The 14,807-nt window shown below is 33.7% G+C and overlaps 1 protein-coding gene across 1 annotated transcript; it reads left to right on the top strand.

Moving 5' to 3' along the window:
* The first annotated feature begins 12,588 nt into the window (after positions 1-12,588).
* On the top strand, positions 12,589-13,986 carry AR781 (DUF1645-domain containing protein). Its single transcript, XM_086425905.1, is given in 2 exon segments — positions 12,589-13,794; positions 13,796-13,986. Coding segments are annotated over 2 exon segments (1,134 nt in total). The 5' UTR covers positions 12,589-12,723; the 3' UTR covers positions 13,859-13,986.
* The last annotated feature ends 821 nt before the right edge of the window (positions 13,987-14,807 follow it).

Here is a 14,807-nt window from a genome sequence, read left to right as displayed (position 1 = left end):
ATCCATTTTCTTTCAAGTCTTCTTCTAGCCCTTTAAGAACTTCAACTTGCACTTTATTTCTAGTAAACCATAAAAATAGAAAGATAAATAGGAAAAGAGTAGGAAATGGATTACGGTTGTTGTCGAGTGTGATCCCAATGAGTTATATAGGCGCTAAAAGGGTATGGGTGCATCTTGAATATAAATGTGAATGGCAATTCGCATCAAATTACATTTAGATCTTTATGCCTTGGCCAAGCCAACAGACCAGAATTGCATTGTCAAATGTGAGTTAAGAGAGCATGCACCAGAGAGTTCCATTAAGAAATTTTTGGTGCCCATAATGACAACCCAGTATTGTTTATTTGAATGATTTTGTTGTTAGCAATCTGCATGGACTACTATCACAATTAGAGTGTATAAATAGGCTCATGGATACAATTGGTGCCTGTGAAAGCAATTTGTCCTTTTTGTGAAATGAGTGAAGCCATGTCTTGCTTCTTAAACCGCCAAGAAATCAAAGAACCTCCAAGACAGTGGTATATCATCCTAAAAGAAGAGTCGTGATAATATGACGCCCCCATCACAGAACCGTCGATAATTTGCCTCAGAATATGCAGAATCACAAATCTTTTTCTTGTGTATCCCAAGGCATTTGATCTACGGTTCTGTGATGGGGGCGAGCGTCATATTACCACTGTTCTTAAAAGAAAACTCGGAAAAACAGAAACAAAAATTATTAAGGGATCCAAAACGGTTAGCCCAGACCCACTTACATATATATTAAAAAAGAAGAAGAGGAAGATAGCCCTGCTGGGATATCTCAAGTATTCTTATTAGGCCTAGGCTTCAAGAGGCAAATCAAAATTAAAGAGCCCATTTCCAAGCGTATGGGATTGTATCTTTTTTATTTACTATTGTTACGTTTCCACAAACCAGGCCCAGATCCAAAGATTTGGGTCAATCCGAGTGGTAACAAATTGAGTCGACCCATTTGCACCACTTGATAGTAATAGTAGTAGTATGTAAAGGGGACACATACTTGTGACAAGATCCTAATAGTCCTTGGATTCGAATTCTATACAAAGCAGAGTCTGGACCCAAATGGGTCAGTCAAAGGACCTGGCCCATTTACAGCCATAAAGAACATCATGAGGGCTTGGCAACTTTTCTTTTGAGAGGGAATATGCATTGCTTGTTTGGAGAGCATTATGGGAAGTGGTAGCACGTGGAGATATGAACTGGGAGATAAAGGCCAGCTCTCATTTCATGATAAAAAATGAAATTGATTAATTCTCTTAGATTCTTGGAGGAATATTACATAAGCCCCAGTAGAGTATCTATAGAGATTACATCAACCTAGATATATGGAAACTAGTCTAATATAATATTTTAGAATATTTTAATTGATATATTCTAAATATCAATAAATATTCTAGAATATCCTCCATCACAACCTTCCATTTGTGATGAGATACACTGACAATGGTACAGTGTATCTTATGTACCTTAATACAATGCATCTTGTTCTCTAACAGTCTTGACTCATGATGGAGAACTTTTGGATTGAACTTTTGGATTATCTCCTCCTTCTTCACACGTCAGTGTAAGTGTTTCTTTCAAGCAATCCATGTTATGGCCTCAATCCCATTTTTAGGATGAATTGAATCTCAAAATGATCAGATTTGAGTAAAGAAAGTCATTTTGTTCTAAAGCAAAAGATTGTAGAGAGAGAGAGAGAGAGAGAGGATAACATATTGCCCATACTTGGAATCTAACTTTATTTTATTCACAAAGAGCAAAAATAAGCAGAAGCATATATTGAAGCAAGGAACAAAGGTTCTTTCAATGTAGGACAAAGAACAAGTATTCTCTTGTGACTTTTTGATAGTTTCCATCATATTGAGATCTCATACATGCCCCCACCTCCTATTTAAGGAAATATGGATTTATTCTCTCTTGATGGATTTACAATGGATCTTAATCATCGTAGTAACAAAATCCTCCAAATTCTTTTAACAAATTTGTAAAGTTTCCCAAATAAGGGACTACCCGATTAAACCAGATTATTAATTTGTGATTTATCCATTAAGAATATGATAACATTTTTAAATTTTACCCTCAGAATTTTATTTTCTTCAATATTGAGTTTCTAGGGATCGAGGACAAGGATGATGGGTTTTAAATCACTTTTGCTAAGAAACTTTGAAACATCATTGGTAGTATATTTTCCAAAAATAGAGTAATGATTTTTTGACAACCTCCTTTAACACACAACCCCATCACAGAACAGTAGACCATTTGCCTTGGGATACGCAAAACCATAAATTCTTTTCCTATGTATCCCAAGGCAAATGATCTACAGTTCTGTGATGGGGGCGTGTTTCAGAGTAGGGGTGTCATATTGTCACGATTCTTTCAAAAATTCTCTCTCTCTCTCTCAATTTATCCAAATTAAACAAACTGAACCCTCCCCTTAGTATATATTTATCGAATCCGAACTTTATTAATACGAGACTAATATGATTTATATAGAAAATGAGGAGCATTTACAAAGCTTTGATAGGATGTATCACAATGCATCACATTGTAATAATCTAATACTATTTATCCAAGTTATCATAAAGGCATTAACATATAATGGGAGGGACCTAGTGATCACCAGTGACCCAATTGAAACTCAAATTGGGACTTTCAAATCCTATGTATTTCCCTAACCTAATGAAGAACAGATGGCCAAGATCCTAGAACACGGAGATTGGACTCCCTTTTGACAAGTGGATTGTCCAGATCGTTCACCCAACTGAATTTCAAGTTTGGAGAGACAACAATCCTATTGTGTATGAGCCGATTAGTCCTAACAGGCCAGGCCCAAAAAATCACAGAAAACTTAAAAATTATTTCTTTTTAAAACAAGATATTATATAAGGGAAATGTTCAGCACCCAACCATTTACCCAACAATTTACCCAACATATTTTGTCCTACATGGGTTATAAGTTTTGGAATGGGCTGACTTTTGATGAGGATGATCTCTACGGTTAGAAGATCATCCTCACTAAAAATCAGCCCATTCCAAAACTTCTAACCCCATGTTTACAAGTTGAAAAATTGCGGACCGTCCATTTTTTGTAAATCATTTTTGATGGAGTTAGAAGTTTTGGAATGGACTGATTTTTGGTGAGGATGATCTCCTCACCATAGAGATCGTCCTCACAAAAAATCAGCCGATTCCAAAACTTCTAACCCATGTTGGGCAAATTGTTGGGTAAATGGTTGGGTGCCCAACAGGACCCATTATATAATTAAATTCATATAAATATCATTCATACAAGTAACCCTAGATCCATGGCATATTCAAGGTTGTGTAAGTTAGAAATTGTCCAGGTTGACATATCCCAAGTTATGAAAACAATGTCAAAATGCCCCATTTTCAATTTTTTTTTTTTCCGATATAATTGTGAAGTTCCTGCTTTAATTGGAAAGTTTATAAAAATCACAATTTAGTGGGTAAGTCAAGATTAAATCATGATTTAATTGGTGAAGGAAAAAAAAAAGTAAGGATTTAATCCCCATTTTTTTCAATAAGTTGCAGAAATTGATGATTATGAGGAGTGGGTGAAAATGTCTTGGGATGGGCCTGCCACGATCTGGTTTACCAGATAATGAGGATATAATAAACAATTGAGATTAGAGTTGGATGAGAACATATTCCATAAATAAACCACAAATATGCCTAACCACTAGGGGTGCATTTGCATTGATTTGGGGCCATATCGAAACCAAATCGATTCGCTAAACAAGAATCAAAACCCAATCGACCTAGATCGGTTTCACTATCAAGAACCAAAATTGAACCAAATTGCCCATGGTTTGGTTTGGTTTGATTCTATAGGTTGCCAATATCTTATAAACTTACTTGTAAGCAACATATATTTTGATGAAAAAAATGAAAAATAAACTTGAAATATTTCATATAATAAGCTATTAATCTATGTCATAATTCCTAAGCATTCAACACAATAAATAAAAAACAATCATCCTCCACCTTTCTTCATGCTTAAGAATTCAACTCCCCATTTGGTTTGGTTCTTTACAAGCCTTGAACCTAGAACAGAACCAAATTGATTGGTTCTACATTCACTTAACCCAAAACCAAAGTGCAACCGCTTCCGCTTCCAAACCAAATCGAATAAGTCCAAAGCTATCGGTTTGAATGGTTCTTGGTTTGAACTGGACCAAGTTGCACCCACACTCAATACCCATTTTAAATTGAGCAATGATTTTCTGACGTATGTGCTAGAACCGTAGATTCTTTTTCTCGGGATACACAGCTGCACATATTTATGTGAATGTACAGTTGTGTATCCATAGGGAAAAAAATCTATGGTTCTAACCCATGCCACGTCAGGAGGCGTAAAAAAATCACGACTCTTTTAAATTTTACCATTGATGTGTCATAAGTAAAAAAAAAAAATTTCCTTATTCTTGTTTTTATTTCTATTATTATTGGGATTTCTAAAACTGGGTTCAGAAGATAATGTGTTATTTTCTGCAGACGGAGATGCAATTGCAAAGCTTGGTGAGGAGGGCCTTTTAAATAAACCAAAAACCCCTAGAAAAATCCTAATGTTCACATACGTATACCATTGCATCACCAAGAGCTCACCTGCCAATAAAACTCGACTTCATCGTGTTTGTATGTAAGAATTCTACCACGTGTTTAGCTCATTAAAAAAAAAAAAAAAAGATAAAAATATTGATTAATCTTAGAGTGCCGATAATATGACAGACTTTTGGTGGATGGACTTGATGCATGCTGACTGGACTTGATGCATGTTGACGTGAAGCACCTAACTTGTTAAAAAAAAAAGAGTTTCTCCCTCCTATCCATAGTGAAAAAAAGAAAATTTCAAATCTAATCATCTTATAACTTTCAAAATTATGATTCAAAGAAAAGAGATTGTAGAGGATAAAATTATATAAAGTTTTTATAATAAAAAAATAACAGTTATTTTTCACGATTAAATTTTACTTTCAAATGTGGGTGCTGGGTAGCCATCCATTTTTATACACCATGAATCTAGTTCCAAAAACAATTATTTTTAGTTTTTAATTTATTTTATTTTATTTTTAAATATGAATATTTTCATGAAATCTAGATGTCTCGGTCGTTGGATTGTCAATGTGGCCCAAACAATCCTTTTTAAGATTTGAAATCTAAAAAATAAATATATGAGCAGAGAAAAACGTTTTCTTCAATTTTTAAAAAATTATATATTTCCACGTCAGCCAGCATCAAGTCTGTCCACGAAGAGTCCGTCATATTATAAACACTCTTATCAAGGAGAATATATGAATTATTTAATCAAATTTGTATTGTGATGAGACCAAAGATGTTTAGTTTTTATTAAGGGGTCATATCCAAATCATTGACTCACTATGCGTCCTTCTAGATGTTCATCAATAACAAACCAATTAAATTTACAAATCCATTTCGGACAGTTGTGATTGGTTGACCAGGAACGATACTTAACTAATGGCGTTGCTTAGCTTGTAGAGGAGTTTGATGGAAAATGAGACTGTAAGAATATTTAAATAAAATAAAAACAGAGACAAATTGTTGAGAATTGAAACGTGGGCATTAGTTTTGTTGGTTGAGTGAAGTTCACGATTAGAACGATGTGTTTGTGTTCTTTTGTTGATTGGTTTATTTGTTTGTTAGTGAGCATCATGAGGAGTATAGTTTCTAACTCGTTGAGTAAACTCAAAAATGGACCGTTTTGACTCGACCCGAAAATTTTGGCAGAACCAACTCACTAAGTTACTCAGTAATTCATCGATCTTAACTCAGATGATTCACCTTGAAGATGCATTGGGTCATATCAGTAACTCCATCGACTTATTTATTTAAAATACTAAAAGATAATTTAACCAAATTTTTTATCTTTTATTTGACTCATCTGAAACAACTCACTAAGTGTCAACTTGACTCACATCATTGGAATTCAAGTCGAGCCGAGTCGAGTTCTCTAAGTTTTGAAACTATATATGAAAAGAAATATTAGGTGTTTGTTTTCTTCTCAATCATGGTTTGAAGTCCATGTTTTCCAGTCAATTAAATGGGGAGTGATAATGACAAAAGGGAATGCTTTTGTAAGGGATTTGGTAAAAGAAATGACTAAAATATTTTGTTTTTAAATAATAAATAGGGTTACGGGATAAGTGTGCCTAATCTTTACCAAAATTGGACTGTTCCCGCGTTGTCTCACGTACACTCCATCGACTAATCATAATGGAGAAAAGTACATACAAATTTTTTTTTTTTTTTTTTTTTTTTTATTATTCGAGGTGCTCTAAGCTTCTTAAAACACCTCGAGAACTATTCCTTGGGCATGTCTAGTCCCTTAGTCCCACACTTTTCAAACAATTTTGGGGATAAATCCTTGATGGCATCTCTCAAGGAGCAATTTGAACTCAACACCCCCGACTTCTTGAGGTGTGGTTTTGGTCATCTTCATTCTTTTTGGGTTCGAAATATTTCTTTTATGTCAGAAGACTGCATCTGATAATAAACACAATAGAATTGTGTCGGACTGACCTCAAGATTGGATTTTATATCGCACATCTTCACGTGAAAGTGGATAGGAATCATAGATGTTTTTCACTCATATTATGAGGAAAGGCATCTATGGTTCCCATACACTTTAACATCCCGTTGTGTGATGAGAGGTCCAATTTTGAGGTCACTTAGCATTCTTCAACACAATATTAATAACAAATACAACATCGTCACTAATGGGGAGAATTATTTTGTCAAACTATTTCCAATAATATTATGGATATATGTGTTTGTACACTTGTAATTTGTAAAGTCACATATATCTCTATTTCGCTAACATTTCTAAGAAAGATTTTCAAAGTAGATATCTTTGATGACACACGTGCCTTTTACACATTCTATATTGTTGTTAATTAAACAGAAATTTTGTTTAATACGAAATGCGTATCTTCCATGTGTTGAAAGCTTTGACACCATCCACGTACTTTCCATGATGTAATTTCGGAGAAAGTATAACTTTCGAGTGATATGGAAAGGGGTAAATATATTAAAATAATTTTAATTAATATATATGTCATTATTTTAGAAAATGCAAACCTCAAACCCACATTGAAGGTCTCCATCAAACAAATGGAAGGATATTTGCTAGGAAATTTCAAATGAGATCTCTCTCTAGATAAAACACCCACCAACCATATCTTTCATGCTATAAACACACTTTTGAAATTGGATTTTGTATTACAAATATCCTTAAAAAATACTTTTTTACCGATAGACCTTTGGATTCCAATTTCCAAAGTTTATTTATTGCACTTTAACGTGTGCCCTTAGCAAAACACTTATTTTTATTATTATTTTCATTGATATAATGTTTTACGTAAAACGATGAAAAAATCGCTTTACCCTCAAAATCACCATGTGATAGAATATAATGAATCCAATATTGACCAAAGAAACCTCTTGGTGAACCTACCTAAACACCAATGGAGTACTGATTGGGATGGATTTAGATTCATGCCCATCCAAGATGTGAGTGTTCTTTCATGTGAGTGATTGTAAAATTGAAATTGGTGCAGTTACAAGACACACTTGAACCCCAGGAGCTAGCTGAGATGGTAAAGGCGATTGAGTTTTCTCCCCAGGGTACACCTTCAAGTTTCTATATGCCCCTCTTCATAAAGTGATATATTTAACCACTGTTGTACACGTGCAGATGGATGGTACGTGCATTCTCTTCCTTACTCTAGTAAAAATAAGAGTAGGTGGGGAAAAAGAAAGTAATAAAGAGAAAAAGAATTATAAGCAAAAACAAAATTTACGTGGTTCGAAAGTGTGTCTACATCCATGGATCATAACAAGAATAATCACTATTTTCTTTGCTTAATTTTTATAGTGCTAGAGATCTCTATTTATAAAATCAAGAGTTGTTAAATGCGTTTATCTCTTCAAAAATAAAAAATCCCAACAAAACACAAATCCCTTAAAAAAATATTATATAATTTCCCTTTAATAACCCTAAAAAAAATTGGCCCGAAAGTGCTATGTGACGCCCGAAAATTCGAGTCCACGATCTGACCTATAACCTATGAGTCAAGATATATATTGGAATATTGAAGGTCAAAAAATTATAAATTATTTAATATATATAAAAAATATGTATGATTTTGATAAAAGAAATTTCACGGTTAACACTTAATTTTTTTTTATAACAAGTAATACTAGAAGTAAACATCGGTAACCTAAAATATATGATTTTATTCGATTATCGAGTTACATCGATATGGTGCATTATCTATACCGTTAGATCTTCAACTCAATTTACTTTTCATAAAAAATACAATAGTTACAAGTTATAATAGAAAATATGAGAAGATTTTAGAAAAAAAAAATTAACAAATGTGTGTTGTCCCATTGTGGATATAATAGACTTATTTTAAATAAATGGTTGATACAAATTACACGTTCAATATTTTTGCGAAAGATCGGTGGGATTGGAAAATAACACATAAACTTAAAAGTTTCGTGTTTTGACAATTTCTAAATAAAGAATATTTCTAAATGAAAAATAGGTCGAAACAGAACCCATTTGCAAAAATAACAGAAATTTAGATTCCAAGGATTTATTTTAAATATATATATATATAGGGGGCGGTTCAAGGGACGTCTTCAAAACCAAATAAGAAGCCCATGTACGAGGGGCGCTAGATTTTGCCAAAATAACGGCTGAGATGCACTCAAACGTCTCTTCCAATTCAGAAATGGAATTTTAAGATTTTATAAAAAAAAAGTCCCTCTTTTCTTTTTCATTTTTTTTAAACTCACTTTCTACTTCAAACGAATTTCTCTCACAGAAACAAAACACCCTTCTCTCTCTCTCTCTCTAGTCTCGACAGAAAATCCAATCCATTCATCTCGACAGAAAACGGAGCCAAGAAATTCTTCCTTTTAGAGTTTCATAGTGTTGGAATATCTTGGGTGGCATCGGAATGTGATGGTGGAAGTCCATCGGGTATGGTTTCAAATCGAAAATTGTTCAAATCCTTATTGAACTCGAAACCTTGAGAACTTAGTAGGCGTCTGTGATTGAACTCGGTGTTCACATAGGTGATGTGAAAGCCTCTAAGATGAAGGAATTTTGCTAGTTTGAGCATGGGAGTTATGTGCCCCTGCACTGGGTATGGGATGATAACTACGTGAGGCTTCTCAGCCAATACAGATCGCATTTTTTACTATTTGAGGGAAGTGTAATATGGTTGTGGAAAGTCCCTTGGCAAAAATGACTCCTATTTATAGTGATGAAGAGCTTTGGTGCCGGCTTATTTAATTGCTAAAAGTTAATTGAAGAGCGTGCATGGGTATGGGCATCACAGTTAAGTTTAAGTACTTGTACAGTCAAGTTGAAACTAGACTAGCCCAATTGGGTACTTATGGGAGTTTGTTTTATGTAGTCGATGATACTAACAATTTTTTGGGTTTTCTGTTGAAGGGTTCCCACCAAATCTGGGTTTTCTATCGAAATGAATGGGTTGGATTTTCTGTCGAGACTTGAGAGAGACAGAGAGAGAACTAGTTCGTTTTCGATTGATGGAGACGAAAACGAAGGGTGTTTTATTTCTATGAGTTTCTGTAAGAGAAACTCGTTTGAAATAGAGAGTGAATTTAAATATAAAAAAAAAAAAGAAAAAGAAAAGGTGGAGTTTTTTTATAAAATCCTAAAACTCTGTTTCTGAATTGGAAGAGACGTTTGAGTGCATCAGCCGTTGTTTCGGCAAATCTAACGCCCCTCATACATGGGCTTCTTAACTGGTTTTGAAGACGTCCCTTCAACCGCCCCCATATATATATATGGATGGCGTTATTACGACCCTTATTACGACTCATATTACGACACACCGTTTGTCTTATATGGGCAAAAATGTTAGGAATGAGCTGATTTTTTGTGAGGATAATCTCTGTGATGAGGGGATCATCCTGGCAAAAAAATCATCCCATTCCAAAATTTCTAACCCCATCAAAATTGATTTACAAAAATTGGACGGTCTAAAATTTTTCAACTTGTAAACATGGGGCTAGAAGTTTGATAATGAGCTGATTTTTGGCAAGGATGATCTCCTCACCATAGAGATCATCATCACAAAGAATCAGCCCATTCCAAACATTTTTGCCCATATAAGACAAAACGGTGTGTCGCAATGTGAGTCGTAATAGGGGTATACGGAACCCAACCCTATATATATATATATATATATATATCCATCCGATTTTGATGATTTTTTCCATTTTAGAAAGATATTTTCGACCTCAATAAAACCACAATGGTAGAATATTCTAAAATTAAGAAATTATTTATTAAAATTTAATTTATACCTGATCTACTCTAAACTCGAAAATAAATAGTAAATAAACACAATATCAATCCATTATTTAACGAAATTAATAAGATCAACTTAACATTCTTCTTGAATGACTCATCACATAGTATTCACAAATAAAATAAAATAAAATAAATCATCACAAGTTTATCAATGTTTCCACCATATATTTCAACATAAAACAAAATTAAAATAAGAAGATATAAAGATAAAATTTCTGAAATCTGAATAAGACACCTTCTTGAATATTTTCAAGCGTCTTTTAACTTTTAAAATTTTCAGAAAAAACCCTCCTCATTGGACTTTGCGTAAAAATAAGAAAATACCATTTGTTCAAAAATTTCTCAACTTTTAACCAATTAGGTAGTCAATATCATAATATTATTTTTAAAACGTTATTATATAATATATCATGATAAAATATAATATTATCTCAAAGTAAATCATGTAGAAAACAATGAAGACAAAAATATGTGAAGGGCAAAATAATCCAAAAATCTTCTACCTCAAAAAATTTAGAAAATCTAACATGTTTTATAAAATTATATTCTAAGAATATTTTTATATTTTTGTCAAAGTGAAATTTTGACATTTGAGAGTCTAAAAATATAAATCACTCAAATAAAAATAACAATTACGTCATAATATAAAGAAATTCTTATTTTTCAATTAGATTATGATTTTTCAGATTCAAGAGTTCATCAAACTCATGTAAAATGATAAATATTTTTTTGATAACGATATTTTTAAAGTAACTAATTTACAAAAAATAAAATTATCTTTTTACTCCTAGAGAAAAAATATATATTATAAGTTCAGAAAATGATAGAATAAAGTTTATATCTATATTTTATCAATTATATTTAATCAAACACACATATAATATTATATTTATGCACTTAATCATTTTTTAGGGTATTACATGTTATCTTTACACCCTGGTACCGTCAAATGAATATAAGAAATTACACAATAATAGGTCCAATTTTATATAATTTTCAATATAGTAAAAATCTTATAATTACCTTTTCAATGAAGTTATTTGTACTAGACAATCAATGGTGTTCGATATTTTGGGTCCAACGCCATTGAATATTTACTAAAAATATCTTAAGATTAAAGCATTTCTACCAAAAATTGTGCTCATTAATGTAGGACGCTGGCAATAATGATTTTTCTAAATAATGATTCTCCTACACCCATCAAATAGTGAAAAAACATATTTTTTTATTTTTATCATTTCCCCTAATCTAGGATGAGAATCAATTCTTTCTAGTTAATCATTTTCAATCAAACATTTTACTATTTTTTAAAAGAATAAATTATTATGGAAAAATATGCAACCTCTTGAAAAAATAATGTCTTCGAGAGAGTAAGCTTTCTAAACTTGAGGGAAGAAAATGTAAATAGTACCTGAATTTAGGAGTGTATCTTAAAAGAAAATTTAAAAAAGAACTTCTATTCCCACCCAATTTTTACTAAGAGCACATAAAAATGTGTGTAATTTTTTCGTTGATCTTATATTAGGACTGTCAATGGATTGGATCAGACTTGAAATCTGATCCCTTTTGATCCGATAACTTTGGGTCTGGATTGATGGTTTGGATTTCGATAAGGATCCGATTCGATATCTTATTAGATCAGATTTGAGTCAACCATGTCCCGATTTGATAATATATTAAAATATATATAAATTATATTATATATTTATTGAGATGCATGAAGTGTATTTAGATTTTATACATAAAATTGGATTTGACTCGAATCCGGACCTGATCTAGTTGTTAATGGATTTGGATTTTAATATTGACTTTCAATAAAATTCGATCTGATATTTATCGAATCAGTCCCGGATCCAATCTGATCCTTATTGTATCAGTATAAAGTCAAGCCAGATCCAATCCGGACCCGTTCCATTGACAGCCCTATTTTCTCATTTCCCTAATGGAAACAGCAAATCTCTGCTCTAGAAAAAGTTGGTGTGGCAATAGAATCCCTCAAAAATAAATTACGGTGCAATCATGCAAATGTAATCTACCGAAGATTTTCTTCCTTTGACTTTATAAATGACGTAACCAGATTATAACACCTCATGTTTTTTTTTTTAAATCACAATAATTATTTTAAAAAAAATTAATAAAAGACGGCTATCCATTCCTGACTCATACCGGTCAATCATCTCTGCTGCTGCTGCGCCTTCTGTCCTGTTTCCTCTCTCTTTCTTCCTCTATATTTAAAACCCTAACCACCCAATCTATCCCATCTTCCCTAATTCAGAAACACAGAAAAACTTCAAAAGCCCACGGCCGATATGGAGTTGGTGATACCAACACCCTCCATGGATTTCAACTTCGACAGCGCTTGCTCTTCCCCATACATTCCTTCCAGCCCGAAACGTTTCGGCGATTTCTACTTCAGCGCTCCTACAAGTCCCACACGTGCTTCTGCAATCTACAACGATTTTCACAACCTCTCTTCTTTGAACAATGGAAGTATCAGTAACAGAGGTGGTTCTTCTTCTGTGATCCCATTTGATTGGGAAGAAAAGCCCGGGACACCCAAATCCAACGACACCCAGAACGATGATGACGATGGAGATGAAGATTTCGAGTTCGGTTTCAATGGGCAGTTCGATAAAGTTACTCTCACAGCTGATGAGCTCTTCGATGGTGGAAAGATCCGACCTTTGAAGCCACCGCCTGGGTTACAACTCGGTAGCCGACTCGTCAACGAGTCTACGACTGGGAAGAGTCCTGTTTCGTCTCCTAGATCTCCTAGATCGCCCAGATCACCGATTGCGCAGGGGAAGAAGATGTTTCGTGATGCGTTCTCGCCGCGACAGAGGAAAGAAATCGACCCATTTGCGGTCGCAATCGAACAATCACGTATAGGAGCAGAGCAAGCACGAGGGAGAGAAAGATCTTCGAATTCGAACCGTAGAGTATCCAGATCTCTCTCACCTTTTAGGGTTTCTGAGTTCGCGTGGGAAGAACAACAACAGCAACAACAACAACAGCCACCAGAACAACAGCTACAGATCTCAAAACCGGCTTCTTTAATTACAAAAACCTCTTCATCTTCATCTTCGTCTTCAACTTCTTCTTCGTCTTTCATGGGGTACAGAAAATGGAAATTGAAGGATTTTCTGTTGTTTCGAAGCGCATCAGAAGGTCGAGCGAGCGACAAAGACCCATTCAGAAAATTTGCTGTTTTGTCGAAGAAAAATGAAGATTCGAAAAACACAAGCTTTCGGTCTACCAACAGTAACGGTTCGAGAAGAAAAGAATCGGTTTCACCTCACGAGTTGCATTACACAGCGAATCGGGCTGTTTCAGAGGATTTGAAGAAGAAAACTTTCTTGCCGTATAAACAAGGATTATTGGGGGTGTTTGGGATTCAATCCAGCCGTCCAAGGCCTCGTTAAGGGCTTTAATATGACACGTTGATACTTCAGATCTATCCATCTTATATTTCTTCGTTAATTTGTATTTTTTATTATGTACTAAAAGCTGTTTAATCTGTAAAGAACTAAAGATAATATAAATCTTCACAAAGTGAGAGTTTTGAATTTGAATTTCTTCATCTCTTATGAGCAACGGTTAGAAAAAAACTGCCTTGTTTTTATTCTATTAACTGGTTCTTTGATCTCTGTGATTTTGAGCTTTGAATCATGAAGAGAATATGGGGTCCTCGTCTCCTTGATGTTGAATTCAATCAATTACTGTGTGCTACAACTGCAACGTCATCATCAAAGAAAGATTTTCGGCTTTTTAGTCTTTTTTTTTTTTTTTTCCTTCCCTTGGTTAGTGGCTGGTGAAAGATAATTGTCTTTTTCAAATATTTGGTGATGTGAGAAAAGCAGTTGTAGGCATAATCCTCGTTTCAAAACATACTTTATGGCTGGTGAAAAAGATAGTTTCTATTGTTACACCAACTTTTTCTAACGTCACCTCAAATCTGTTGCAATTCTTTAATGATCTACATATGAATTGGGCTGGAGTTAGCAAAAGTTAGTGTGGCAGTAAAATCTCTCTAGAAAAATGGGTAAAGAGAATGTTAAAAGACTTTTTTCTTTTCATAACAAGGCATTCTTTCAAATGAGGATGGATGGTAGTAGTGGTGTTTTGATTATCTCAATTAAAATTAGTGCACTTGATGGATAGTATGGATGTTTTTTAGGACTCCACTCTTCAAGATGTGCAAGATTCTTAAATAAATCGATTCATAAGTGATCCTCCAACTTTGTTCTTGGGACTTTTGATCTTTCAATCTTTCTCCCTAGATGTGATTGACAAGGTGTATTCCTAATTTTTTAGAAGTTGAAGACAAAAGGATGAAGTTCTGGTGTACTGTCTACTAAAGATTCTTCGAAGATTAAGTTAATAAAAGATATGA

This window comes from Akebia trifoliata, chromosome 2 (genome assembly GCF_017979445.1).
Source record: "Akebia trifoliata isolate Shusen 1 chromosome 2, ASM1797944v1, whole genome shotgun sequence".
NCBI lineage: Eukaryota > Viridiplantae > Streptophyta > Magnoliopsida > Ranunculales > Lardizabalaceae > Akebia > Akebia trifoliata.
Note: the sequence above shows the minus strand (reverse complement) of the source record. Positions and strands in the feature narration are given on the sequence as shown.